The sequence below is a fragment of the Amblyraja radiata genome, chromosome 5 (assembly GCF_010909765.2).
Source record: "Amblyraja radiata isolate CabotCenter1 chromosome 5, sAmbRad1.1.pri, whole genome shotgun sequence".
NCBI classification, from domain to species: Eukaryota; Metazoa; Chordata; class Chondrichthyes; order Rajiformes; family Rajidae; genus Amblyraja; species Amblyraja radiata.
Genome location: NC_045960.1, coordinates 93,755,551 through 93,782,840, shown reverse-complemented (window position 1 = coordinate 93,782,840; position 27,290 = coordinate 93,755,551). Strand labels below are relative to the sequence as shown.

General features: G+C 46.5%; 1 protein-coding gene across 5 annotated transcripts in view; it reads left to right on the top strand.

Moving 5' to 3' along the window:
• Window positions 1-1,154: 1,154 nt before the first annotated feature.
• eif2ak2 (eukaryotic translation initiation factor 2 alpha kinase 2) overlaps window positions 1,155-27,290 on the top strand; it is a 162,255-nt gene continuing 136,119 nt past the window's right edge. For 3 of the 5 annotated variants that reach the window (XM_033021789.1, XM_033021787.1, XM_033021786.1), the window contains exons 1-9: window positions 1,155-1,334; window positions 4,715-4,858; window positions 12,016-12,148; window positions 13,633-13,775; window positions 16,536-16,665; window positions 17,037-17,122; window positions 17,435-17,531; window positions 18,635-18,747; window positions 26,222-26,330. In XM_033021789.1, the coding sequence (XP_032877680.1) occupies window positions 4,728-4,858; window positions 12,016-12,148; window positions 13,633-13,775; window positions 16,536-16,665; window positions 17,037-17,122; window positions 17,435-17,531; window positions 18,635-18,747; window positions 26,222-26,330 (942 nt within the window). In that variant the 5' untranslated portion in view covers window positions 1,155-1,334; window positions 4,715-4,727. The remainder of the gene's footprint in view (window positions 1,335-4,714; window positions 4,859-12,015; window positions 12,149-13,632; window positions 13,776-16,535; window positions 16,666-17,036; window positions 17,123-17,434; window positions 17,532-18,634; window positions 18,748-26,221; window positions 26,331-27,290) is intronic. The other 2 variants (XM_033021791.1, XM_033021788.1) reach the window with 1 other exon arrangement.

The window sequence follows — 27,290 nt, the reverse complement described above, 5'->3', positions numbered from 1 at the left end:
TCTACTTTCCTGTTTTTACCACCAAAGTGGATAACCTCACATTTATCCACATTATACTGCATCTGCCATGCATTTGCCCACTCACCCAGCCTATCCAAGTCACCTTGAAGCCTCCTAGCATTCTCCACACAGCTAACACTGCCCCCCAGCTTCGTGTCATCCGCAAACTTGGAGATGTTGCATTCAATTCCTTCGTCCAAATCATTACTATATATCGTAAATAGCTGGGGTCCCAGCACTGAGCCTTGCGGTACCCCACTAGTCACTGCCTGCCATTGTGAAAAGGCTGAATATAGACACAAAAAGCTGGAGTAACTCAGCGGGACAGGCAGCATCTCTGGACAGAAGGAATAGGTGACGTTTCGGGATGAGACCCCTCTTCAAACGTCAAGGAAAAAGGGAAATGAGAGATTTAGACAATGATATAGTGAGATAAAGAACAATGAATGAAATATACAAAAAGTAACGATGATAAAAGACACAGACCATTATTAGTTGCTGGGTGAAAATCAGAAGTTGGTGCAATTTGGATGGGGGAGGGATAGAGAGAGAGGGAATGCCGGGGCTACCTGAAGTGAGAGAAATCAATATTCATACCACTGGGCTGTAAGCTGCCCAAGCGAAATATGAGATGCTGGTCCTCCAATTTGTGTTTAGCCTCACTCTGACAATGGAGGAGACCTTGGACAGAAAGGTCTGTGTAGGAATGGGAAGGAGAATTAAAGTGTTTAGCAACCGGGAGATCAGATTGGTTCAGGCAGACTGTGCGACTTGTGCGGCTGTTGGATTATGTCTGCCAGCAGCAGGAGCTTTGCAAAGTTGTCAAATTATGAACATTTAATTTAGCCAGGAGTTTGCAGCATACACCCCTCCCACCACAGCCGGGCCTAGACCCATAGCTGCGTCTCACCCCAACTACATCCCCACACCCCAAATGCACCACCATCACCCCAACTACACTCCCCCTCACCCCCCACCACTGGGTCCACATCCGTCCCTGCTCCTCACACACACTCCACCACCCACCCCCCTCACTCAACCCCCTCCCTCATCAGCCTTCCTCACTCACCACCCCCTCCCTCATCCCCGTTCCCCCTCACACCACCCCTCCCTCATGCCCTCGGCCCCTTCTGTCTCCAGGCAGCTCTCCCGAGAGTCCGGCCGGGAGGGGCCGAGCGCCTTCCTCCGCTGTCAACTGGAGGAAAGCGAAAGTGAAAGCGCCTGGTGCCGAGGAAACGTAACTGGAAGCGGGGCTGGTCGCTGACTCGGCCGGGAGGCTCAGGCTGCGGGCAGAGCGGCGGCGGCGGCGGCAGAGGAGGAGACGGCACCGCTCGGTAAGTGAATGGGCCGGTCACCATGTAACCATTTACAGCGACCTGTGTTTGTAAACATACCTTCTGGAGGGGAGAGAGGGATGGATGCAGGGAGTGATGAAGGAGGGAGGAGATGGAGGGGGGAGTTGGATTGGGAGAAGGAGCAGACAGGGAGAAAGAGACGGAGAGGGAGAGGAGGGGGGAAAGGGGCTGCAGGGAGGGAGTGGGGAAGCAAGAGCGGGAGGGAGAAGGAATGAAAGAGGGGACGGGAAGATGTGGGGAGGGGGAGAGTGATAGTGGGGAGGGGGAGAGTGATGGTGGAGCGGGTGAGAAAGCGAGGGGGATGGTGGGGCGGGTGGAGAGGGAGGATGGACGGAGAGAGAGGGAGGAATGGTGTGGAGGGGGGCAGGTATGGAGTGGGAAGGTGGAGAATATGTGATTTCTGTTTTTTATTGGCAAAACCACCAATCAGATCCCAGCCATTACATTAATAAGCTGGGTTGCTTGGCAAGAGCACAACTGCATTAAAACAAGGAAATATTCCCAACCTTCCCATCTACCTCATCGCAGCCTTTGCACTTTTTTTAAATGTACATTTGGTTTTCTCTGTAGTTGTAACACTATAGTTTGTACTCTTGTATCCATTCTCTTTTTGCATTACCCCTTTTACCCATCTCCCCACACCCCCACACACAATCAATCTGCAGGATCTCAACTGAAAACATCACCTATTCCATGTCCTCCAAAGATGCTGCCTGACACTGAGTTACTCCAGCACTTGTCCTTTTTTGTAAACCAGCATCTGCAGTTCATTGTTTCTAGATGAACACACCAGGAGCCAGGACACCAAATGTCAATGCACCTGAAAGTCATCATTTTTTTTAGTTACCGTACTCACAAATAAAAGCGTCTCAAGCAATCTGAACCAAAGTCAAAATGGCAACACTGGTTACAATGTAAATAGTTCATGAGTGGGGATGACTCAGTTTCTGCTGCCTATGTATTTAAATTGAATTCTCATTGGTTTATAAAGTAGCCCAAAGTTTTCACTGGGGACTTCCTGATCTTTTGAAATATTGTTTGGGCAGCAGATAGGTTTTGTAGTGAATGTAATGTAAGCATCTGGAACTTTCAGCCTAGGTTTAAGCTGTCTGTTTAGTGTTTACTTTGTTCTGGAGTATGGTCAGATCAAAACAATAATTCATATGAATGTTTCATTTTTGGTTAAAGGGAAGTGAAAATTATCCCACAGCTGATATATTCTGTTTGGAGTTCAATTCTCCCCTATATGTTTGCCTGTGCTAAGCCTTAGGATCTGCTTTGCAAATGTATTCCATGAGCTATATCTAGCCTTGTCATTTAATACGTCCATGTTCTCCATAAGGGCATCACAGTGGCACAGCTGGTAGAGCTCACTGCGCCAGATAATCAGGTTTGATCCTGACCTCGCGTGCCGTCTATGTGGAGTTTGCATGTTCTCCCTGTGACTGTGTGGGTTTCCTCTGGGTGCTCCGGTTTCCAAAAAAGGTGCAGGTTTTTGTACCGCCTCCCTGATGAGAGGAGGGCAAATAGTCCATGGTTAGGGTGAGAGGAGTCCTTGATGATTTTCCCGGCCCGACTCAGCCACCGTTTACGGTGGAGGGCATCCATGGCAGGGAGCGGGGCACCGATGATGTGCTGAGTGGTTTTCACCACCCGTTGCAGTGCCTTCCTGTCAGCTGTTGTGCAGCTGCTTTACCATACCGTGAAGCAGGTGGTCAGGATGCTTTCGATAGTACAGCGGTAAAAGTTGGACAGGATCTGGGGGGACAGGTGAACTTTCTTAAGCCTCCTCAGAAAGTAGAGGCGCTGCTGCGTCTTTTTGATCAGTTTGGTGGTATTGAGGGACCAGGACAGATCCTCTGACATATGTACCCCGAGGAATTTGTAGTTGGAGACGCGCTCCACCTCAGTCCCGTTTATGTGGATGGGGGTATGTCTGCCACCTCTGGTCTTCCTGAAGTCAACGATGATTTCCTTCGTCTTCTTTGAATTGAGGATGAGGTTATTATTGGTACACCAGGCTGCCAGGTTCTGGACCTCCTCCCTATAGGCTGATTCGTTATTGTCCCTGATCAGTCCTACCACCGTGGTGTCATCGGCAAATTTTATGATGGAGCCATACTTAGGGACGCAGTCATGGGTGAAGAGGGAGTAGAAATGAGAGATAGAGAGACTATACCTTCTCAGAGAGTCATGAAGCTGGGCTCAAACCAGTGTGATACTGGGAAGTGTCTCTTTGTTGGAAGTGAAAGGCTAAAATGTGTTTTCAAGCAGGTGGATATGTTTCTGTACTGACACTATCACAGGCAGGGTAGGTGACACCCATCTCATGGCTGTTTGTGGGATTTGCTATGCACAGACTGGATCATCAAAATGTACCTTATTGATTATGAAGGACATTGGCAAGGCCATCAGCTTAATCAATGACAAGTCTCACCCTGCTTACTCCCTCTTCTCCCCTCTCCCATCAGGTAAGAGGTACAGAAGTGTGACAATGCACACCTCCAAATTCAGGGCCAGTTTCTTCCCAGCTGTTATCAGGCAATTGAACCATCCTATCAACAACTAGAGAGCGGTCCTGAGCTACTATCTACCTCATTGGAGAGACTATCTTCGATTGTACAGGACTTTATCTTGCACTAAATGTTATTCACGTTATTCCCTTCATCACATATCTGTACACTGTGGACAGGTCGGTTGTAATCGTGTATTGTCCATTAGCTGACCGGTTAGCACGCAAAAAAAGCTTTTCACTGTACCTCGGTACACGTGACAATAAACTAAACTCAACACATCCCGAGAACAAGACAAAGATCCTCCTTCCTTTAAACACATGCTTGATGTAATGTAATTCTGAAATATTAATTGGAGAGACTGGAATATAGAAACTGTTATCCGTTTCCAATTCAATTAGATAATGTCTTGTTAGTATATTTACTGCACCTGCCCACTTTGTTTCTGTAGCTATTAAATACCCTTTCCTAAAAAAGAAATTCCAAGTTTGAAATTTTCAATGGAGCCCTGGTTTGCCCAGTTTTGTGGGGACAGAGAGGTCCAGAATCGCACTGACCTCTGTGTGTGTCTGACATTACTGTTGAACCACTTATTCTAACTTTATTCCTCATTATCTGGACCCCCTACACCAAATTCATCAATTCCCCTCTCCTACCCCACTACCCTTGGATCACAACCTCAATTAGATATAATGTTGACCATCAGCGTTAAAGGATGACAAAGTCCAGCCCCATCCTCATCATTTTAATTCGTTTAGATCTGCTGAATCTGTGGTGCTTTGCTAATTCACGTGCTGCTCGATACCTCAGGATATTTATTTGAATGGAGTTTTATTTTTATTTCAGCTTCTGAAAGAAAATGGCGACCACTGAATTAGGAGAGTCCGATGCTTCATACAAATATGTGGAGGAACTCCAGCTTCATGCTGGGAAAATCAAAGAGATCTTGGTCTGGAACGAGTTACAAAGTGGACCACCTCATGACATTGTGTAAGCTGTTAAGGAACATGTTTCTGATCTTGTCATTCACAACTGCAAAATACAACACTGAATACTTCCATGGCCACAACCCCACCCCTTCATTTTAATTTCCTCCTGCCCCCCAAGAACCATGACACATAGAGGCAGAATTAGGCTATTCAGCCCATTAAGTCCACCCCGCCATTTGATCACAGCAGATCAATTGTTCCCTCTCAACCTCATTTTCTTGCCTTCTCCCCATAACCCTTACTCATCAAGAACCTATCAATCCCTGTTTTAAAAGTACCTAAAGGTTTAGCCTCCACTGTTGTCTGTGACAATGAATTCCACAGTGTAGAGGGTCCAGATAATGTGGATGGCCTCCATGGCCATCCGCTGACCGTCACTTCCGACGCTTCGCCCGCTGACCCGGACTCCACTCCCCTTGGGCCTCCACCAGGGCCTCCACCAGTGACTCATTCCACTGTCCACCAGCAGGCCACAGCCGTCGTGTTACCTGAGTCCTAGGCTCAGCACTGGGTCTGAAGTCTCCACGCTGCAGACTCTCACACCAAGTGGTTTGACTGTGCTGGGCCCTAGTGCTTCCCCCCCCAACCCAGCGAACCTCAGTCGGGGTTCCACTGGCTCTTCACCTTCCCCCATGTACCATGTGATCCCACCCACGTTCTTCCATGGGAAGGAGTCCTCACCCCCTAGTGGTGACCCCTTCTCCCGTCTCCAACGGACCTCCTCCTCTTGGACTCCCCCTCATGGCCATCTACCTGCTTTAGACCTCTTCATTTTAAACTGCCGGCGGGAAATCAACCGACTCAACTTTTCCACTCCCCTTACTCACTCTAACCTCTCCCCCTGCTGAACGTACAGCCCTCCACTCACTCTGCAACAACCCAGACTGGGTGATCAAACCTGCCGACAATGGAGGTGCCGTGGTAGTCTGGAGCACTGACCTCTACCAGGCGCCAACTCTCAGACACCTCCTCCTACTTACCCTTGGACCATGACCCCAGACGAGCACCAGGCCATTAAATCAAACACTATCACTGGCTTCATCGCTTCTGGCTCCCTGCCCTCCCAAGGCTCAAACCTCATCGTTCCCCAGCCCCGCACGGCCCAATTTTATCTTCTCCCCAAAATCCACAAACCTGACTGTCCTGGCAGACCCATTGTTTCTGCTTGTTCTTGTCCCACCAAACTTATTTCCACATATCTCGACTCCATCGAATCCCCCCTGATCAAATCCCTCCCCACCTATGTCCAAGGGACCTCACACGCTCTTCATCTCCTTCATGACTTCCGTTTCCCAGGCCCCCATTCCCTCATCTTCACCATGGATGTCCAGTCATTCTACTCCTCCATCCCCCACCAGGATGGTCTTAAAGCCCTCCGTTTCATCCTTGACCGCAGAACCAACCAATCCCCGTCTACTAATACTCTCCTCTGCCTAGCGGAGCTGGTCCTTACCCTCAATAACGTTTCATTTGACTCCTCTCATTTAGGTATGTTGCAAAGCGTACCTGAAGCGTCGTTGAAAATCTGCCGCTGCGGGTGTGCGCGATTTTGGCGCCGTTTAGAGGGGGCGGGTTTAAAACGCGATTTTCTCTAGGCTGTTCAAATCGAAGATGTTCAGCCTAGTTAATTATTAACGAAAAATCGCTGGAAGACCCCGTCGCAAAAGCTATTATTAGTTTTAAAGGCCTCGTATAATAGTTATAGTAGTTTAAAAATCAATCTCTAAACCCGCGACCACCAGCAACCGCAGGGTCTCATAGAGCAAATAATTGAAGGTAGGTTGTATATTTTTACATTAAAAAGGGCTTCTTAAGATCCCTTTATACAAAGTTTAATATTGCGAGTAGCTCATTTTGGGCCCATTATATCCCGCAGTATTTTTCTCGGCATTTGGGGCACAAATCTACCGCAATGTGAACGTTCTAAACCAGCGCGTTCCACAGGGACCCACTGGAAAGCTGATTTAAAATGGGCATTTATTTACAGCAATTAAACACTAAATTCCTTCCATTTGGTCTATAAATTAATGTAAATGAGATTTAAAAATCATGTTTTATTGTGAATTATTTGTGAATATTATTTGGACATTTAGGCTATTTAAAAATGTTAATCATTTATTAAGAAATGGATAGATGTTTAGATCTAGTAATTGAAGTCTGAAATTAGCTACAATTAGGTAACTAACTAATTATATGCTTTAATTTCAGGTCATCCAAGTAAGATTATTTTATATTTGTTTCAGAATGCTTCAATCTATGATAACTGAAAATTTCGTTCAGTTCTCTTAATGTTTAAGAAAGCTATGGGCTTTTGACTGTTCACGATCACAGCTTTTTTGTTATGTCCATAGAAAATCAATAGGGAACAAGATGCTCATTTCCGAGTATGAAAATGGCCATAACTTTTTAAATACTTGAGATATGAAAGTGAATTAGGTGTCAAATTAAACTTATTTTTATGCTTTATCTGATGGGATAAATTACAGACTTGATTTTTAAAATCTCAAAATTTTGTAACATTGCTATCTCATTTGCTCCAAATACAAGGCGTAGCTATGAGCACGCGCATGAACCCCTAGCTATGCCTGCCTCTTTGTAGAGTACGTCGAAAAATCCTTGTTCAAGACGTACCCTGACCCTATCCCCAAACTCTACCTCCTCTACATCGACGACTGCATTGGTGCTACGTCCTGCACTCATGCAGAACTCACTGACTTCATGCATTTCACCATGAACTTCCATCCGGTACTCAAATTCATCTGGACCATTTCCAACATCTCCCTACCGTTTCTAAACCTCACCATCTCCATCGCAGGTAACAGACTACTGACCGACATCTACTACAAACCCACTGACTCCCATGGCTATCTGGACTTCTTCCCACCCTGCTTCCTGTAAGGATTCTATCCCCTACTCCCAATTCCTCCGTCTATGCCGCATCTGCACCCAGGATGAGGTATTCCATACCAGGGCATCGGAGATGTCCTCATTCTTTAGGGAACGGGGGTTCCCCTCTTCGACTATCGATGAGGCTCTCACCAGAGTCTCCTCTACACCCCGTCATTCCGCTCTCACTCCCATCCTCCCACTACTAACAAGGACAGAGTCCCCCTTATCCTCACCGTCCACCCTTCCAGCCGTCACATACAACAGATAATCATCCAACATTTTCGCCACCTCCAACGGGATCCCACCACTGGCCACATCTTCCCATCTCCTCCCCTTTCTGCTTTCCGCAGAGACTGTTCCCTCCGTAACTCCCTGGTCAATTCATCCCTTCCCAACAAAACCACCCCCTCCCCTGGTACTTTCCCTTGCAACCGCAGGAAATGCTACACTTGTCGCTTTACCTTCCCCCTCGACTTCATCCAAGGACCCAAGCAGTCTTTCCAGGTGAGGCAGAGGTTCACCTGCACATTCTCCAACCTCATAGAAACATAGAAAATAGGTGCAGGAGTAGGCCATTCGGCCCTTCGAGCCTGCACCGCCATTCAATATGATCATAGCTGATCATCCAACTCAGTATCCTGTACCTGCCTTCTCTCCATGCCCCCTGATCCCTTTAGCCACAAGGGCCACATCTAACTCCCTCTTAAATATAGCCAATGAACTGGCCTCAACTACCTTCTGTGGCAGAGAATTCCACAGATTCACCACTCTCTGTGTGAAAAATGTTTTTCTCATCTTGGTCCTAAAAGACTTCCCCCTTATCCTTAAACTGTGACCCCTTGTTCTGGACTTCCCCAACATCGGGAACAATCTTCCTGCTTCTAGCCTGTCCAACCCCTTAAGAAATTTGTAAGTTTCTATAAGATCCCCCCTCAATCTTCTAAATTCTAGCGAGTCTTTCTTCATATGAAAGTCCTGCCATCCCAGGAATTAGTCTGGTGAACATTCTCTGTACTCCCTCTATATCAAGAATGTCTTTCCTCAGATTAGGAGACCAAAACTGTACGCAATACTCCAGGTGTGGTCCCACCAAGACCCTGTACAACTGCAGTAGAAACTAGCTGCTCTTATACTCAAATCCTTTTGCTATGAATGCTAACATACCATTCACTTTCTTCACTGCCTGCTGCACCTGCATTCCTACTTTCAATGACTGGTGGACCATGACACCCAGGTCTCGTTGCATCTCCCCTTTTCCTAATCGGCCACCATTCAGATAATAGTCTACTTTCCTGTTTTTGCCACCAAAGTGGATAACCTCACATTTATCCACATTATACGGCATCTGTCATGCATTTGCCCACTCACCCAACCTATCCAAGTCACCTTGCAGCCTCCTAGCATCCTCCTCACAGCTAACACTGCCCCCCAGCTTCGTGTCATCCGCAAACTTGGAGATCTGGCATTCAATTCCCGTAATCCAGATCATTAATATATATTGCAAATAGCTGGGGTCCCAGCACTGAGCCTTGCGGTACCCCACTAGTCACTGCCTGCCATTCTGAAAAGGACCCGTTTACTTCTACTCTTTGCTTCCTGTCTGCCAGCCAGTTCTCTATCCACATCAATACTGAACCCCCAATACCGTGTGCTTTAAGTTTGCATACTAATCTCTTATGTGGGACCTTGTCGAAAGCCTTCTGAAAGTCCAGATATAACACATACACTGGTTCTCCCTTATCCACTCTACTAGTTACATCCTCGAAAAATTCTATAAGATTCGTCAGACGTGATTTACCTTTCATAAATCCATGCTGACTTTGTCCAATGATATCACCACTTTCCAAATGTGCTGCTATCCCATCTTTAATAACTGACTCTAGCATTTTCCCCACTGCCGATGTTAGACTAACTGGTCTGTAATTCCCCGTTTTCTCTCTCCCTCCCTTTTTAAAAAGTGGGGTTACATTAGCTACCCTCCGATCCTCAGGAACTACTCCAGAATCCAAAGAGTTTTGAAAAATTATCACTAATGCATCCACTATTTCTGGGGCTACTTCCTTAAGTACTCTGGGATGCAGCGTATCTGGCCCTGGGGATTTATCAGCCTTTAATCCATTCAATTTACCTAACACCACTTCCCGACTAACCTGGATTTCACTCAGTTCCTCCATCTCATTTGACCCCCGGTCCCCTGCTATTTCCGGCAGATTATTTATGTCTTCCTTAGTGAAGACAGAACCAAAGTAGTTATTCAATGGTCTGCCATGTCCTTGTTCCCCATGATCAATTCACCTGTTTCTGACTGCAAGGGACCTACATTTTTGTTTTAACTAATCTTTTTCTCTTCACATATCTATAATAACTTTTGCAGTCAGTTTTTATGTTCCCTGCCAGTTTTCTTTCATAATCTATTTTCCCTTTCCTAATTAAGCCCTTTGTCCTCCTCTGCTGGACTCTGAAATTCTCCCAGTCCTCTGGTAGGCTGCTTTTTCTGGCTAATTTGTATGCTTCATCTTTTGTTTTGATACTATCCCTGATTTCCCTTGTTATCCACGGATGCACTACCTTCCCTGATTTATTAATTTGCCAAACTGGGATGAACAATAGTTGTAGTTCATCCATGCAGTCTTTAAATGACTTCCATTGCATATCCACCGTCAACCCTTTAAGAATCAACTGCCAGTCTATCTTGGCCAATTCACGTCTCATACCCTCAAAGTTACCTTTCTTTAAGTTCAGAACCCTTGTTTCTGAATTAACAATGTCACTCTCCATCCTAATGAAGAACTCAACCATATTATGGTCACTCTTGCCCAAGGGGCCACGCCCAACAAGACTGCTAACTAACCCTTCCTCATTACTCAATACCCAGTCTAGAATAGCCCGCTCTCTCGTTGGTTCCTCTACATGTTGGTTTAGAAAACTATCCCGCATACATTCATCTATTGCATCCGCTGTTCCAGGTGTCAACTGCTCTACATCGGTGATACCAAGTGCAGGCATGGCAATCGCTTCGCCCAACACCTCCGCACAGTTCGCAATAACCAACCTGATCTCCCAGTGGCTCAGCACTTCAACTCCCCCTCCCATTCTGAATCTGACCTTTCTGTCCTGGGCCTCCTCCATGGCCAGAGTGAGTCCCACTGCAAATTGTAGGAGCAGCACCTCATATTTCGTCTGGGTACACCCCAGCGGTATGAACATTGACTTCTCCAATTTAAGGTAGTCCTTGCTTTCTTCTCCTTCCCCCCCCTTCCCAGCTCTCCCACAGCCTACTGTCTCCGTCTCTTCCTTTATTTTTCCTGCCCCCCAAACCCCCTCATCAGTCTGAAGAAGAGTCTCGACACAAAATGCCGCCGTCGTATTTTTCTGTACGACCCATATCCCTCGATTTTCTCAATTCCCTAAATTTCAAAGGAACTTAACCTCCATCATAAATATCCTCAGCCACTGTCCAAGTCCAGTTGGGTGGAGAATTCTGAGTCTGAGTGAGGAAAGTTATTTTTATTTCATTCGTGAATAAGCAAACGTTTGCCTTGAGATTGTGAGAGGTTCATTCGTGTTATATCCAATTTGCGATGTGTTGTGTATAGGAAGGAACTGCAGATGCTGGTTTAAACTGAAGGCAGACACAAGGAGCTGGAGTAACTCAGCGGGACAGGAAGCATTTCTGAAGAGAAGGAACTCTGCAGCAGAGGACAATTCTCAGTACTGGACAGCTGTGGAACTGCAGGTCTAATAATGGCCCTTCCTTCCAGGCATATCGTACTTACCTAGGGTTACATATCAATTAACTTGTGCAATCTAAATTTTGAATGAAAAATAAATTCATTGCAAGATGCAGACCTATCAAACCAGAAGAAATTGACAAGTAATCTTTGGTGGAAAGGATTCATTGTTATGGTTATTGCCTTATATCAGTTCTCACTTTCCATGGGAAAAGCTCAGCCTTTTAGTTTATGAATTGCTAGTTCTATTTATAGAACATAGAACGGTACAGCGCTGGAACAAGCCCACAATGTCTATGCCGAAGATGATGCCGCGATAAATTCCGCACATGATCCATATCCCTCCATTTCCTGCATATCCACGTGCCTATCTAAAAGCTTCTGAAATGCCGCGTTTGGAAAGCACATGTACGAATGAGACAAGTCAAGCAAGTCCACAGGAGCCTTGAGGTGTTTATTGGATCAGGAAACACGCAGGCAGAAAAATCAACTGTTCCTTTGCTAATCTCAAGCCAATGCTTTGTTTCCTTTCCTTTAGGTTCATAACTAATGCAAGGATTGGGGAAAGAATATTTTCCCAAGCCCAGGGCAAAACAAAGAAGAAAGCTAAACAGAATGCAGCTAAAATTGCCTGTGAGGAATTGGGTCTTCAAAATGCAAGATCCAATCAGGTGAGTTGTGTGTGTTGTATTTCAGTCTTTAAGAACCACTTTAAAACTGCTCTGATACGATTAGAACAGCGGTTCTTAACCTGGGGGTTATTTGGGGCTTTACCGGGGGACATGAAGGGGTCAGAAATAATATATCCATTTGTTGAGCCCATTTTTAGGAAACTAACAGGTACATACCACACACAGTATTTTGTTCGCAGATGCGCGTACGTATGCCAAAAAGGTGAAGAACCACTGGATTAGAAGCACATGGGCATTATTATAGTCTAGAATATTAAAGGGAAGGTGACAGACACAGGGAACTACAGATCTATGTTGGCCTTAACTCCTCTTCTATATATCCTCCTCTTCCCCCTAACCCCTAATTTCCTGTGTAAAACACAAACTGCTGGAGCATCTCAGCAGATCAGGCAGCATCTCTGGAGGACATGGATAGGTAATGTTTATGGTCGGGGCCCTTCTCCACAGGGAATGTGAGGTTGGGACTGTTGGTGAGTGTGGAATTGGGTTCATTAGTATAGAGGATACTTGTCAGTGAGCCTAGATATGGTGGCCATGACGCCTGTTGCTGTCTCGTTGACTATGCAGCACTATCGGATTCATTGGTCACAGTCAGTTCAAAGAGACGAGGTACAGAATGGATTGCTCCTCCCATCCCACCGGCCTCCTCTTTCTACTCACGAGAGGGCTGTTTTACTCTTTGAGTCTCTTCTACAGTTTATTGAGAGCATGGCTGATCTGGGACATTTCCCCCAAATTCCAACAAGGTATAAATCAAGTCTGACGTGACTGGCCTTGTTTCTGAGTCAGTGTGAGGAATTACTTTCTGCTCCTCTCAAAATGTATGCAATTGCCTCTTCTTAACTTCCAATAGATAGTCCTGTTAAGTGAGGTTCCCCATTAGAATGGTGTAAATTTCCCATTGGAGGTTATTGCCGTTCCGAGGAGTTAGAGAGATAGAAATAGAGCTACAGCACAGAAATAGGCCCTTCAGCCCATTGAGTCTGTGCCGACCAGCGATCCCCTTACACTAGCACAATCCTACACACAATACAATAGAATACGGTTTTATTTGTCACATTGCACATAAAGTGCAAGTGAAATGAATTTGTCAGCAGCGGTACAATGATAAAGAACACACAAACACACTAAAAATTTAACACAAACATCAGCTTTTAACATCAAACACCAGGGACAATTTATAATCTTTACCAAAGGGAATGCACCGACAAACCTGTAGATTTTGGGGATGTGGGAGGAAATCGGAGCACTTGGAGAATACCTAAGCATCACAGAGAGAACGTGCAATCCCCGGATCAGAATCAAACCTGAAACTCTGGCGCTGTAAGACAGCAGGTCTACCGCTGCACCACCATGCCGCCCTTCAAACTGTACTTAATGCCTTGCTCACCACACAAGATGATGCTTTGGGCATCAGCTGATGGCTGAAACAGGCAGTGGTTGCTAACTTGTCTTGGTTGTAGTCTTTTGACAGCACTTCCCGAACACCAAGTCCTGCCAGTACGGATAATTACATCAGCAAGCTCAATGACTACAGCCAGAAGAAAACAGTGCGCGTTGAATACGTTGATGAACAGATTGCGACCGGGATGGATCACGTACAGAAGTAAGTGGAGCTTTCAACAAATAAATTAATATATCTTTTGTTTCTCAGCCTCGCCAAGCAACCCACCACACTTTGTTATTGAGCCTCCTTGTAGAATACAAAACAGTACAGCACAATATATCTCTGGCTGCCATGATGCCAAATAAACTAATCCCAAATGCCTGCATATGATCTGCATCCCTCTGTACCCTACTTGTTTAAGTGCTTGTCAGAATGCCTCTTAAACTTGCTATCATGTCTGATACCACCACTTCCCCTGGCAGGTTGTTCCAGGCATCAACCATACTCTGTGAAAGGAAATTGCCTCGTAAATCTCCTTAAATTTTGCCCCTCTCACCTTAAAGCTATGCCCTCTGGTATTTGACATATCCTTTAGTTTAGTTTAGTTTAAAGATGCAGCACGGAAACAGGCCCTTCCGCCCACCGTCCACACTGACCAGCGATCCAAGCACACTTACACTATCTTACACCCACTAGGGACAATTTACACATATATCAAGCCAATTAACCTCTAGACCTGTACGTCTTTGGAGTGTTTGAGGAAACCGAAGATCTTGGAGAAAACCCACGCGGTCACGGGGAGAACGCACAAACTCTGTACAGACAGCACCCAAAGTCGGGATCAAAACCGGGTCTTCAGCACCGTAAGGCAGCGACTACCGCTGCGCCATCGTGCCGCACTCTCAGGGAAAAAAAGTCTACGACAGACTATCCTATCGAAGCCTCTCATAATTTTATAAACTTCTTTGACGCTGCAGAGAAAACAATCCAAAGTTGCTCTCCTCATCTAAATCTATATTACTAAAAGTCTGATCTTGACCGCTTTTGGCCCACTATGCTGCGATTTCCGACAGAACGCCGCCACCTACGGCCGTCATTTTTGGCCACTTCGCTCAGAGCCCACGTCTGCCTTCCTGGACCAGAGGATTTTTCCCATTGATGAAAAATCAGAGAGATATTAATGTTTTTTAAAAATCCACCATTCTCTCTGCTGCCCCTGCTGGAGGGAGGGGGAGGGACTATAAAACCAGGAAGTGGTGTGCCTCAGTCACTGCAAGATGGAGGTCACGTCTCTCTGAGCTCTGAATAACACTGAACACATGTCTACTCAACTGTGAGTGCCCTTAATGTGGTTTGAAAATGAAAATATGGTTGGTTTGAAGTAAAAAGGCACTGCCTGCAAATGGTTGTTGTTGGGGGGGTTTGGTTGAAGTAAAAAGGCACTCATCTCTGCTACCCTCTCTCTCTCACCCCACCTCTCACCCCACCCGAGCGCACCCCCCCGCTCTACCCCGGGAGCACCACGGCCAGCACACCGGCAGTCTCCCCGAAACCCCCGCCCTCCACACCCCCTCCCCCTCCCTGCTCCCCATCTCTCCCCCTCCTCTCAACTCACCCCCTCTCAGCACCCCCTCTCTCTCCCCCTCACTCAGCACCCCTCTCCCCCCCTCCATCCCCTCCCTCACCCTCCCTCCCTAAACCCCCTCCCCTCCACAGCCCCTACCCTCTTCCCTCCACCCTCCCTGCTCCCCACCTCTCCCCTCTGCGGCTGTAAAGGGGCTGCAGCCCAATTGTTTGCCTCGCCTTTTGAAAAAAGTTTGTGTTCATAAAATGAATTTTGATTGTCACGTGGCTGCAGCCCAATTGTTTGCCTCGCCTTTTAAAAAAAGTTTGTGTTCGCAAATCCGTTGCAACAGTTGGCTGGCAGCCCAAGAATCCGTTCGGCCCACAATGTCTATACTAGCTCTCTGGAGGAAACATTAAAGGAAAATACAGGCAGTCCCTAAGTTACATTGGAGGTCTGTTCCTGAAAATTGCCCATAAACTGAGTTCTCTGTAAGTCAGAAAGATTTATTTCTCCAATAATTCATGACATATTGCACGACATCCACTTGCTGTCATTCTTTCATTTCATTGAATATTCACTCTAATACATCCATAATTACACCAGATGAATACAGTAAACCCTCCCTATTGCACACCTCATTACAACAGATTTCAGTTCTAGCAGATGAAGCAACTGACCTTCACCGCCAGGCTGGGTTGCTGACGCCACCCCCAGCCGTTACCTGCACACCAGCCGCCCGCAGGCTACGCCCAATGACTCCGCCGATCCTCGCATTAATTTGCCTGGATTCAAGGCCAGTTCTACACCGAGAGTCTGAAGAGTCCCATCTCAGAACATCACCTATCCATGTTCTCCAGGGATGCTGCCTGACCCGTTGAAATATTCCAGCACTTTATGTCCTTTTGGGTATTAACTGGCAACTGCATTTATAGAGTCATACAGCGTGGAAGCAGGCCCTTCAACATGCCCATACGGCCCAACATGTCCCATCTACACTCATCCCACCTGCCTGCGTTTAGCCCATATTCCTCTAATTCCTCTATCCTAACCATTTATCCAGTTTTTTGTTACTGCGACTTGTACAATGATACCATGTTACTCGGTAATCCCTTCCTGGGTTATAACGGACAATCGGCAATAACGAGCACCATTCCTCCCGCTATGGTCCATGATCACAGGGTTTACTGTGTAGACAATATTCAGAATATAATACTGTGTGTACTAATACTCATATTAGTGAATACCACAAAACTTTATTATTACTACCTTGAAAAATGCTTTACATGAGTCTGGGTGAATTTGTGTAAAGTCGGATCTTCATTAGTAACCCAGGGAGCCCCTGTGTGTACACGTGGCCACATTATTGCAGCGTTGATGTGTCAGTGACTAAAGCACCTGTGCTTGTGTTGTAGGTTTAGGGTTCATGTTGTCATTGGGAATAAGAAATATCCAGAAGCCTTTGGGAGAAGCAAACAAGAGGCCAGGCGGGAAGCAGCAAAACTTGCCTATGAGGAAATGCAGGAACAGCAATCGCCTTTCAAGGTATTTACAAAGTAAAAGAGACAATGGTCACTGGACTATTGTCAAGAATAAAGAATGTTTAAATGTTATATGTACCATAATCTGAACCATGAACTTCTTACTTGCAGCAGCACAACAGGCCTGTAAACATAGTACAGGCACCTTGCGTTTTACACTTGTTTGATCTATGCGTTTTTGAAATATAGCTCCTCAAAATATTGTTCCTTTATTACCAAAGCTTGATTTATGTGCTCGTAATTTAGTAATAATGTGCCCAAAGTTTTACTGCTGACAGCATAGTCACGGCTGGGTGCGGTGGGCCGAAGGATCGTTTCTGTATTATACATCATCGTGTCTCTAAGGTCAACCTGCTTTCTCATTATTTTAATCAGAATCTGGATAAATCACCAGTTGAAGTGAGGAGTGAGGAAGATTCCAAGGGTGCAGCTGAATACTCGCCGAACAACAATCCCAAAAGGTAGTATCTTTTTATTTTGGTAGGTACCCTTTTAAGAGAGAGGACGTTGTATTCAAAAATTTACCCCAGTTAATTAATGTCTGATTCATTTAAAGATACTCTTCCCCTCGTGCCTTCCTTGCCCCTCTCTTGCCCTCTTTGCCCTGTCTCGCCCTCCTTTGCTCCCCTCGCCCCCTTCTCTTTACCCTCTATCCCATTCCCCATCCACCCTGTAGACATGAACAACCCCACAAACCCTTGCAGAGTTGTAAAGCACAGTGGGTAATGTTAAGATCAATTGACGTGACTTCAAATAAACTTCTTCTTTATCAGTTCAACAGAAGATCAAATGGTGCAGAGTGAGGAGATGAGTGATATATCCTCTGGCTCAACCTCCAATGACAACTCCAAAGATTTCAGCTCCAGAACGGTACGTTGGACTTCAAGATGTTCCATTGTGCTGAACCTGCCTGTTGATGTGGAGGGATCCAAATGAAAGCAACTTTCCACACGTATCTGACTACATTAGTAGCGCTCGGGATCGTCCGATTCCCAGCCGCCGTACAACCAGGTTTCCATTCTCTCGTGCACATTTTTACCAGTGGAAACTCCCCAAAACACGCCAACACCAGTGCAAGTTACTCTGCAGTGACATTTTCAATCTCACTTTCCTGAAAACAAACTCTTCAGCTTTGACTGCAGATCGGCCAGATCTTACTCACACGACTTTTCCCTGAAAGTATTTATGGAGGTGACACTAAATGGCTTCCTTTGTTAATATTGGGATCTGTGACCTCAAAGGCAGCCTCACCTGTGTCCAAACAGTTCACTCCCAGGAGATTAAGTTTATTGTCCTTTACCCTCAGAAATAATTCCAGGCTACCAATGGTGATCTTTGATGTTTATTGTTGTATCATCTTCTGTACTCAGAGATAGAAACGTCATCTCTTTCTTTGTGCAGGGTGCACAGCTGCTGCCTCAGCACCAGAGGCACAGGTTTGATTCTGACCTTGGGTGCTGCCTGTGTGGAGTTTGCACATTCTCCCTGTGACCGTGTGGGTTTCCTCTGGCCACTCCGGTTTCCTCCCACATCCCAAAGATGTACGGGCTTGTGTGTTAATTGGCCTCTGCACATTGCCCTTAGTCTGTAGGAAGTGAATGGGAAAGTGGGATGACATAGAATTAGTGTGAATGGGTGATCGCTGGTTGGCCTGGACTGAGGGCCAAACGGCCTGTTTCCATGCTGTATCCATATTTTCTCTTGCCTGTATAGCAGGTTTCCCCAAAGGGCAGATATTTGTACTCAGCACCCATGTTGTCACAGAAAACTCACTGGTAACCTTATACTTAGGACGATCTCCATGGTAGCCCTGCATTAAGAACATGCCTCCATTCTTAGGTAACCCACTATGTTATCTTAACACCATCAAAAGGCAGTCAGGAAATCTATAGTTCCACATCTTCAAACTGTCTTTAAAATACGAAGAACCAATAAACTCAGTTTAAAATAATATATTTCTTGATTGCTTACAGTCCGCCAGTGGTTCCACAAATGTAATTGGAGAAATAAATGAAATTTGCCAAAAGATGAAATGGCACCTCAAGTTCGAGCAAGTGGACAGACGTGGGCCTTCACATGTTCCAGAGTAAGAGAATCATTTTCATTACTTGTTATTGGTCTTCGGTTATTATTGGCACATGTACCGTGATAAAGTGAAAAGCTTTTGGCTACATGAGCTCCAGTCAAATAGTAAGATTAAACGAGAATTTACCAGTTTGAAGTTTGATCTGTATTTTATGAGGAGTTACGATGAGGGATTACGTGAAGAACCCGCTCAGTGCGCAGGCGCGGCATACTTCAAAGCAGCGGTGTGGAATCACAGATAGACACAGTTATTGAAGTAAACATAGTAAAGATAAGGAGACATCAGTTTATGAATTTGACCCATATTATTGAGGGTGGGAGCGGAGGGCACGTAATCCCTCATCGTAACTCCTCATAAAATACAGATCAAACTTCAAACTGGTAAGTTCTCGTTTAATCTTACTATTTTACTTCGGAGTCACGTGAGTGATTCCGTGAAGATTTCAAAGCTCTGTGATTTCAAACCGTGTAACAGTTATTACTACATTACTGCCGAAGTCTTTGAGGGAGGAAGTGTGTTATCGTAACCAACCAATGAATCTGTTTGTAGAAAAACACAATGGTATTTTTTAACAATAACAACAAAGAAATTAAATTGCTCCCCTGGGCTTAAATTAAATATTTGCAGTCTGTAAAATCTTTCCTGCAAATAAAACAGGTTTTGCCAACGGCTTATTATAAAATTTCTGAACGGTCTTTCCCTCCACCATCCTGCTGTAGCCAGGATGTGGTATATAGGCACGTCCATTCTTTTAGCCGTCGACGTGGATGCTGACCTGGTGGAATTAAATTTGTACATGTTAGTTTTTATCCCAGCAGCTTTTAGCACCTGCTTGAGCCATCTCGAAATGGCTCGTCACCCGACCATAAGGTTTTTTATGACTGACCCACAAGGCTTTTCATCTCCCTCGAATATTTTGGTTGTGTCTATGTAGGATAATAGGGTCATGGCACATAACCGTGTTTCTAAGCGGGTAATTCCACGACTGGATTATGTGTTCCTGGTCTGCTCTGTTTGATCATTCCCTGGATAACGACAGAGATCTGGTCTGGAGCTGTGAGCATGGTGTCCAGTCGCAATAGGTGTAGTGACTGGACCCTCTGTGCAGCTACAAGTGCCATCAACATGAGTGTTTTGAGCATAGATGGTTCCAGGTTGAGGGATCTGGCTGGTGGCCATCCCCTGAGGTATGTCAGGACCACACTGACATCCTATATATGGGTGTGCCTTGGTCTAGGGGGTTAGAGTTGTAAATACCCTTCATTAGTTTGACCACCAGCTGGTGGGACCCCATGGCCTGTTGTCCTGGAACTGGTTTTAAATAGACAGGCAGGGCAATTCTAGCTGTGTTGATGGCTCTGTAGCTGAGTCCTTCATCGTGGTGAAGGTTCGCCAGGAATTCCAGTACGTTGGTAACTGTAGCGGTTGAGTAGGTGGTCCCTGTATCCAAGCAGTACTTCTCCCATTTTTTGATGCTGGACAAGTGCTGTTTTTTAGTGGATGTTCGGAGGGATGCTGACATGGTGTCGACGGTTTGTTCTGATAATCCCAGTCCCAGAAGTGGTTTGTGCAGAATCTGCAACCCAGGAGTTTGATTTTTTCATGGCACGGGTGGCTTGTGCCCGACACTGGGTGTTAATAACTCTGGGTCACTGGGGAATACCATCGGAGTTTCAACAACCATGTCATGGAGTATTGGGAACCATGGCTGTGTAGGCCAGTCGGGTACTATCAAAATACCTGAAGCAGAGTCTATTTGTGCTGTGCGTAGTCCCCGACTGATGGGGCAGAAGGGAGGAAATGCATAGAAGAAGAATTTCCCCAATCCAGCGCGAACGCATCTACCGCTGCTGCCTCAGGGTCTGGTTCCAAAGCGACATACATAGGTACCTGGTGATTTAGCCTCGATACAAATAAATCGATATCTGGCGTGCCATATTGCTTGATAACTTTTGTGAATTTTTTTGGGGGGTTTTAACCTCCATTCGATGTTGTCATTAAATTTACGTGACCTGGTGTCTGCCACTGTATTTAGCTTACCTGGCAGGTAAGTTACTGATAGCCAAATATGTCTTTGGACACACCATTGCCAAATTGTGTTGACCAACTTGTCGCATGATACCGATTTTATGCCGCCCATATGGTTAATGTAGGCCACCACCGTAGTATTATCTATTTATAACCGTACATGCAAGTGATGCATATTTATGCATATGCTTTTAAACCATAAAAGTCACCCAACATCTCTAGATAATTAATGCCCAGTGTAAGTGGTAACGATGATTCTGGGTTAGTCCATCTACTACTTGTGCTGGATATAGAGTTAGTTGCTCCCCAGTCTTGAGCACTGGCATCTGTTTGGATAACTGACGTAGGGTTAGTGATGATAATAGGCTGAAACTATGTCAAACGTTTTTTGCCCACCACTGTAGTTCTGATATTACTTCAGTGGGTAACTTCATGAAACGATCATAATGACCTGTATGTCGTTTTTGGTACAAAGGTCCGAATTATGTAGCCGGAAATGCTGCTACCATTTTCCCAATTACTCTGTTACTTGTCGAGTAGTTGATATAATTGATATAATTTAATTGCCACACAACCAAGGTCGGTGGAATTTGGGTTGCCAGCAGCGGTATAGTAATAAAGAACACAACCACAATAAAAATGTTACACAAACATCCACCACAGCATTCATCACTGTGGTGGAAGGCACAGAGCTTGGCCAGTCCTCCTCCATTTTCCCCCGTGGTCGGGACCTCCACCCTCCACAGCCGTTGCTGCGGGCGTCCAGATGGTAAGGGACAAAGTCAAAGTCAAGGTGAGTCCAGGATCGGCTCTTCCCAACCAGAGACCGCGGCTTCAGGCTGGTGTAGGCCGCAGGCCGGCGGTCAAAGTTTTAAAGTACTTGCCGTGCCGCAGCCGGAAGCACCGCAGTCTGCAGGGCCGGAGGTCGAAGCTCCCCTCCAGGGGAGATGGTAAGTCCATGCCGCACCCGCGGTAGAAGACGGCCGCGGGCCGGCGGTGGAAGCTTCTTCTTCCACCCGGGTCCTCCATGAGGGATCCCGGGCTGTAGACGCCGCACCAGCTGGAGTTCTGCAGACTGCGGCTTCAGGCTGCCGACTGCCGCGGGCCAGCGTAACGGAGCGCTCCCCTCCAGCGAGCCCCAGCGAGGTCTCACCCGCTCCACGATGAGAGTCCACGCTGCGCCCGCCGCTGAAGCCCCGGGCGCGTCTCCGGGAAAGTCCGCGCCGATCCTTGCTGTTAGGCCACGGGGGAGGCGACCTGAAAAAAGTCGCCTCTCCATGGAAGAGGCGGCCGAAACTGTTTCCCCCTTCCCCCCCCACACCACCCCCCACACATAACACACAAAGAAACATTAAAAACAGACTTTTAAACATACTAAAAAATTAAAAAAAGTTGGGGGGAAACGGACACGCTGCCGACAGACTGCTGCCAGTGCAGCGCCCCCTTCCTGTTGGTAGTTTGTTGACCATTAAAATGTTGCATGATTGTGCCAATTCAACTATGTTGCCTCTTGGCAATGTTACAGTCACGTAGACTGAATTAATTGTGAAGCCCAAGTAGTCCATGATAGAGGATGGCTTCAACTTAGATTTATCTGGATGTAAGACAACCCCAGGGTTTCGAATAACTGTTTGGTAGCTGAACAGCTAACATAGTCAAATTCATGGTCTTGCCTACCATTTAGGGTATCATCAAGATATGCCATGACAATATGTTTTTGTCTTCTGAATATTGCCAGAGCTGGTTTTAGTGTCTTGGTGACACTTTTGGGCTGATGTGAACCCATTGGGTAACGCTTTAAACTGCTATAGCTGCCCCATCCAGGTAAATTTCAGGTATCTGCGATGATCCTTGTGAATGGTACTAAATAGTAAACATCTTTAAGATGAATGCTTGCCATGAAGTATCCTTTGGAATTTAGTTGTTTGGCAGTAACAACCGGTTCCATTTTGAATTGTATACACATAACAAACATATTTAGTGAAGTTAAGTCAATGATGATGCGACATCCACCATCTTTTTTGGGTTTAGTGAATATATTTGATACGAATAGCAAGGGTTCAGGTTTTCCCATGATACCCTTTGTAATTGTTCTCACCAGTTCAGCTTGTCCCTCTTGTTTCTTTAACGGAGAGGGGGAAAATACCCTCTGGGGTGAATGTTGACCTGGTGGCAATTTTTCTAGTGTGAGTTGTATTTGTATTCACTAATGCCATTGAGTATATACTGATCACTCGTGATAGACTCCCATGTGTTAGTATTACTCTATATACTGGTAGGAACCAGACCCACCTACCTCCATGGTTATGGGTATTCTTCTGTTTCCTGCCGGTCCAACGAGTGTTGCACGTCGTGTGACGTGGCGGTGACGTTGGTGGGTGGAACATTTTCCATGGGGTCCGCTCTGGGCCCTGGTCTAAAGAAGACTTTCGGTGATAGAATGCGGACCCCGAGCTTTCATCAGTCCGATATGGTAGACGTTGACTGATGGATGCGATGGGGTGCTGCTGCTTAGGAATTACTGTTTTTGGTTTGCTCGTCCCGGCCCTGCCATCATGAGCCGAAAGTTTTGTAAAACCTCTTGCATGTCCTTCATATGCTTTGTGCGGTTTTTGCCAAAGAGCAGTGGGTCTGGCTCAGTGGCTGGGGTATGCACAACCCCGCAATGTAGGATTTTATGGCAGGTCTTATGACTTGTTTACGAAGGTTGTGGTCATCTCCGTATTTGTCCATGGAACGAGGAGAAACGATGTGATGGCTGACGTCAGGCTTTTAACGGCCTCCTGTACGTGGGGTTGCCACGTAGCGGTCCACCACACCTAGCAGCTCTTCCTGTTCCTGCACCCCTTGCATACTCCCGAGATCTTCAGCCATTGCCCCTATTCTTGACCAGCCCAGTCCTGGTCACCAAAGCTATCCTCTGGAAAGGAGGAAGCAATGGACAGTGCACAAGGCACTGTGGAGGGAGTGCCTGACCCCCCTCTGCGAGAGCGCCCCTCCTGGGGTGCACCTCGCTGGAGCTCCTGCTCCAAGAGCCGCTCCATGCGACTCAGGCGGCTGTCTCTCCCCCGCCTGGGTGGAGAGACGTCCCCGTCCGATAAGTCGGAGCCACCGGCCGGACGCCTCTTCCTTGGCTTTATTTCCAGCCCGTTGCTCAGGCGCTAGCGGGGCTGGGCTCGGCGCGGTGTCTGGGTAGCGGACCGCCCGGTAAGCGGACCTGCTGCCTTGTTGCTGCCCCCGCGAGATTGAACGCTCCTCCGTGGAGTCGAGCGGGGGCAGGTCTGTTCAGGCGGCTGTCTTTCCCCCCGGGCGGGTGGAAAGACGTCCCGTCCGTTAAGTCGGAGCCACCGGCCGGACGCCTCCGTGGCGTTACTTCCAGCCCGCTGCTCAGGCGCTAGCGGGGCTGGGCTCGGCGCGGTGTCGGGGTAGCGGACCGCCCGGTAAGCGGTCCTACCGCCTTGTTGCTGCCCCGGCGAGATGGAACGCTCCTCCGTGGAGTCGAGCGGGGGACAGGTTTGTTCTAGAGCCTTTCTTCTCTGCCTGAAAGCAGAAGGCTCCCTGTGAAAGAAAACCCGACGTCAGCTTACCTGACGGTCCGTTCTTTCACCTCCATAGCAGGAGCGCCTGACTCCCGCTGTGCCGCTGTTGCTCTGCTGGACGTAATGCCGTGCATGCGTGCTGAACGGGTTCTTCACGGAATCACTCACGTGACTCCGAAGTAAAATCAAGTCATATTGTACATGTACAAACAAGCCAGACAAACAAGCAGATTATAGTAATAGTGTCACAGAGCCACACTGCACTGAAACAAGCTACCCAGCTCAACTTGTCCACGCCGACCAAGATGCTCCATCTAAGTTGGACCCATTGACTACATTTGGCCCATATACCTCAAAATCCTTTCTACCCACGTACCTGCCCGGGTGTCTTTTAAATGCTGCTATAGTACCTGCCTCAACTACCTCCTCTGGCAGCGCGATCATATGCCACCACCCTCTGAGTCAAAGCCTTGTCCCCCAGATTCCCATTAAATCTTTCTTCCCACACCTTAAACCAATGTCCTCTGGCTGTGAGGCATTTGAAGACAGTGGATGTCAGAGCTACTGGACATGAAGGCATGCTACCTTACTTTTCTTTGGTACCAGGATGATAGACATAGAACATAGAAAATAGGCGCAGGAGGAGGTCATTCAGCCCTTCGAGCCTGCACCGCCATTCAATATCATGAATATCATGGCTGATCATCCAACTCAGTATCCTGTACCTGCCTTCTCTCCATACCCCCTGATCCCTTTAGCCACAAGGGCCACATCTAACTGCCTCTTAAATATAGCCAATGAACTGGCCTCACCACTCTCTGTGTGAAAAATGTTTTTCTCATCTCGGTCCTAAAAGATTTCCCCCTTATCCTTAAACTGTGACCCCTTATTCTGGACTTCCCCAACATCGGCAACAATCTTCCTGCATCTAGCCTGTCCAACCCCTTAAGAATTTTGTAAGTTTCTATAAGATCCCCCCTCAATCTTCTAAATTCTAGCAAGTACAAGCAGTCTATCCAGTCTTTCTTCATATGAAAGTCCCGACATCCCAGGAATCGGTCTGGTGAACCTTCTCTGTACTCCCTCTATGGCAAGAATGTCTTTCCTCAGATTTGGAGACCAAAACTGTACGCAATACTCCAAGTGTGGTCTCACCAAGACCCTGTACAACTGCAGTAGAACCTCCCTGCTCCTATACTCAATGGTAGTCTTCTTGAATCAAGAGGGGACCTCGGAATGGTGAAGGAGAGGTTAAAGATGCCTCTGCCAGCTGGTCCGCACAAATCCGTGGCCAAGGACTCCATCAGGCCAGTTGCTTTCTGTGGGTTCACTCTCATGATGGCTGATCTTACTTCTGCCATTGTAACTGTTGGTTCAGCTGTGCCCGAGATTGACTGGGTGGGTGACGTTCCTCCAGTGACCTGCTGTTTAAAGAGAGTGTGGAGTGCATTGAGCAAGTGAGGCAAGGATCCAATGTTGCAAGATATACTGCCCAACTTCACTTTGTAGCGTGTTATAGCGTGCAAGCCTTGCCACAATCTACGGGTGTCCGTGCCATTGCCTCGGGACTCCAGCTTGTTCTGGATTTCCTTCTCGATGTCCCCGATGCCGAATAGATTTATTGACTTGAACATTACAGACTTGGACTTCACCCAGGAGTGGACCTCAATGGTTCAATTTGTTAACACATGTACCAAGTTATAGTGAGATTCAAACATTGTGTAGAGATCAGTGAGATTATTGCCATACATAAATACAATCGCTAGTTAGCGTATAATGCAAAGAAACAGCCCACTGAGTCTATATGCAATAGTCGCCAGGTTTTGCTGCCATTTCACAGTCGGAGCTGCAGTAGAACTAGTCTCATCCAGTTTTGTGCTGATGTAAGATGCTGTTCTCTTTTCCAGATTCAGTATAAAATGTTTAGTAGAAGGAAAAGAATTTCCAAGTGCCACTGGGAAGACCAAGCAAGAGGCCAAGCAGAGAGCTGCCCAACTTGCTTTGGATGAACTGAAGGTACAGGCTGAGCTATTTTGCAAACCTCCCTGTTTATTTTTGTCCTAACAAGTTAATTTGGGCTTCACCACCTAGAGGAGAAAGGGTCCTTCGCTGTGTTTTTGATTAACTCACCTGTTTCCACAAAGCTTTGTGCTATAACCTTTATCATGTATCTGTACACTGTGGGCTTGATTGTAAATCATGTATAGTCTTTCCGCTGGTTAGCACACAACAAATGCTTTTCACTGTACCTCGGGGGGGGGGGGGGGAGATTGCAACCTTCACGTGGTCCACCCTGTTTCAACGAATGCAATCAACCTGGCGTGCACAAACAGAAGATCAAACATAGCAAGTTGTCTTACAACTTTAGGCTGTGCACGCCGTACGCAAGAAAAAAACTGTACCTTGGTACACGTGACAATGAACTAAACTAAACTAAACTAAAACTAAACCATGGATAGACATAAAAAGCTGGAGTAACTCAGCGGGTCAGACAGCATCTCTGGAGAAAGGGAATAGGCGACGTTTCAGGTCAAGACCTTTCTTCAGACCCAACCCGTCTCGAACCGAAAAGTCCTTTTCCTTTTTTGTGGCTTTTTGTGTCTATCCGGTTTAATCCAGCATCTGCAGTTCCTTCCTACATAAAACTAAACCATACTTTGTTGTACTTTGTGAAAACAATTCTGGAATATTTCACGATGAAGGGAGGAAAATAATAGTGGAGAGACAAGAGACTACAGATGCTGGAAACTTGAACTAAAAATAAAGCGCTGAAGGATCTTAGAAGGTCAGGCAGCATCTGTGGAGGGGAATGCACAGAGGATGTTTTGGGTCGGGACCCTTCTGAAAATTATAATAGTTGTGGATCTGAATTCATGGTCTTGAGCTTATGAGTAAAACACTCTTCCCCTGTCTACAGAAGCTACGGAATTGATTTTAATAACATTTGATTCATTTTAAAGAACATAGAATGGCACA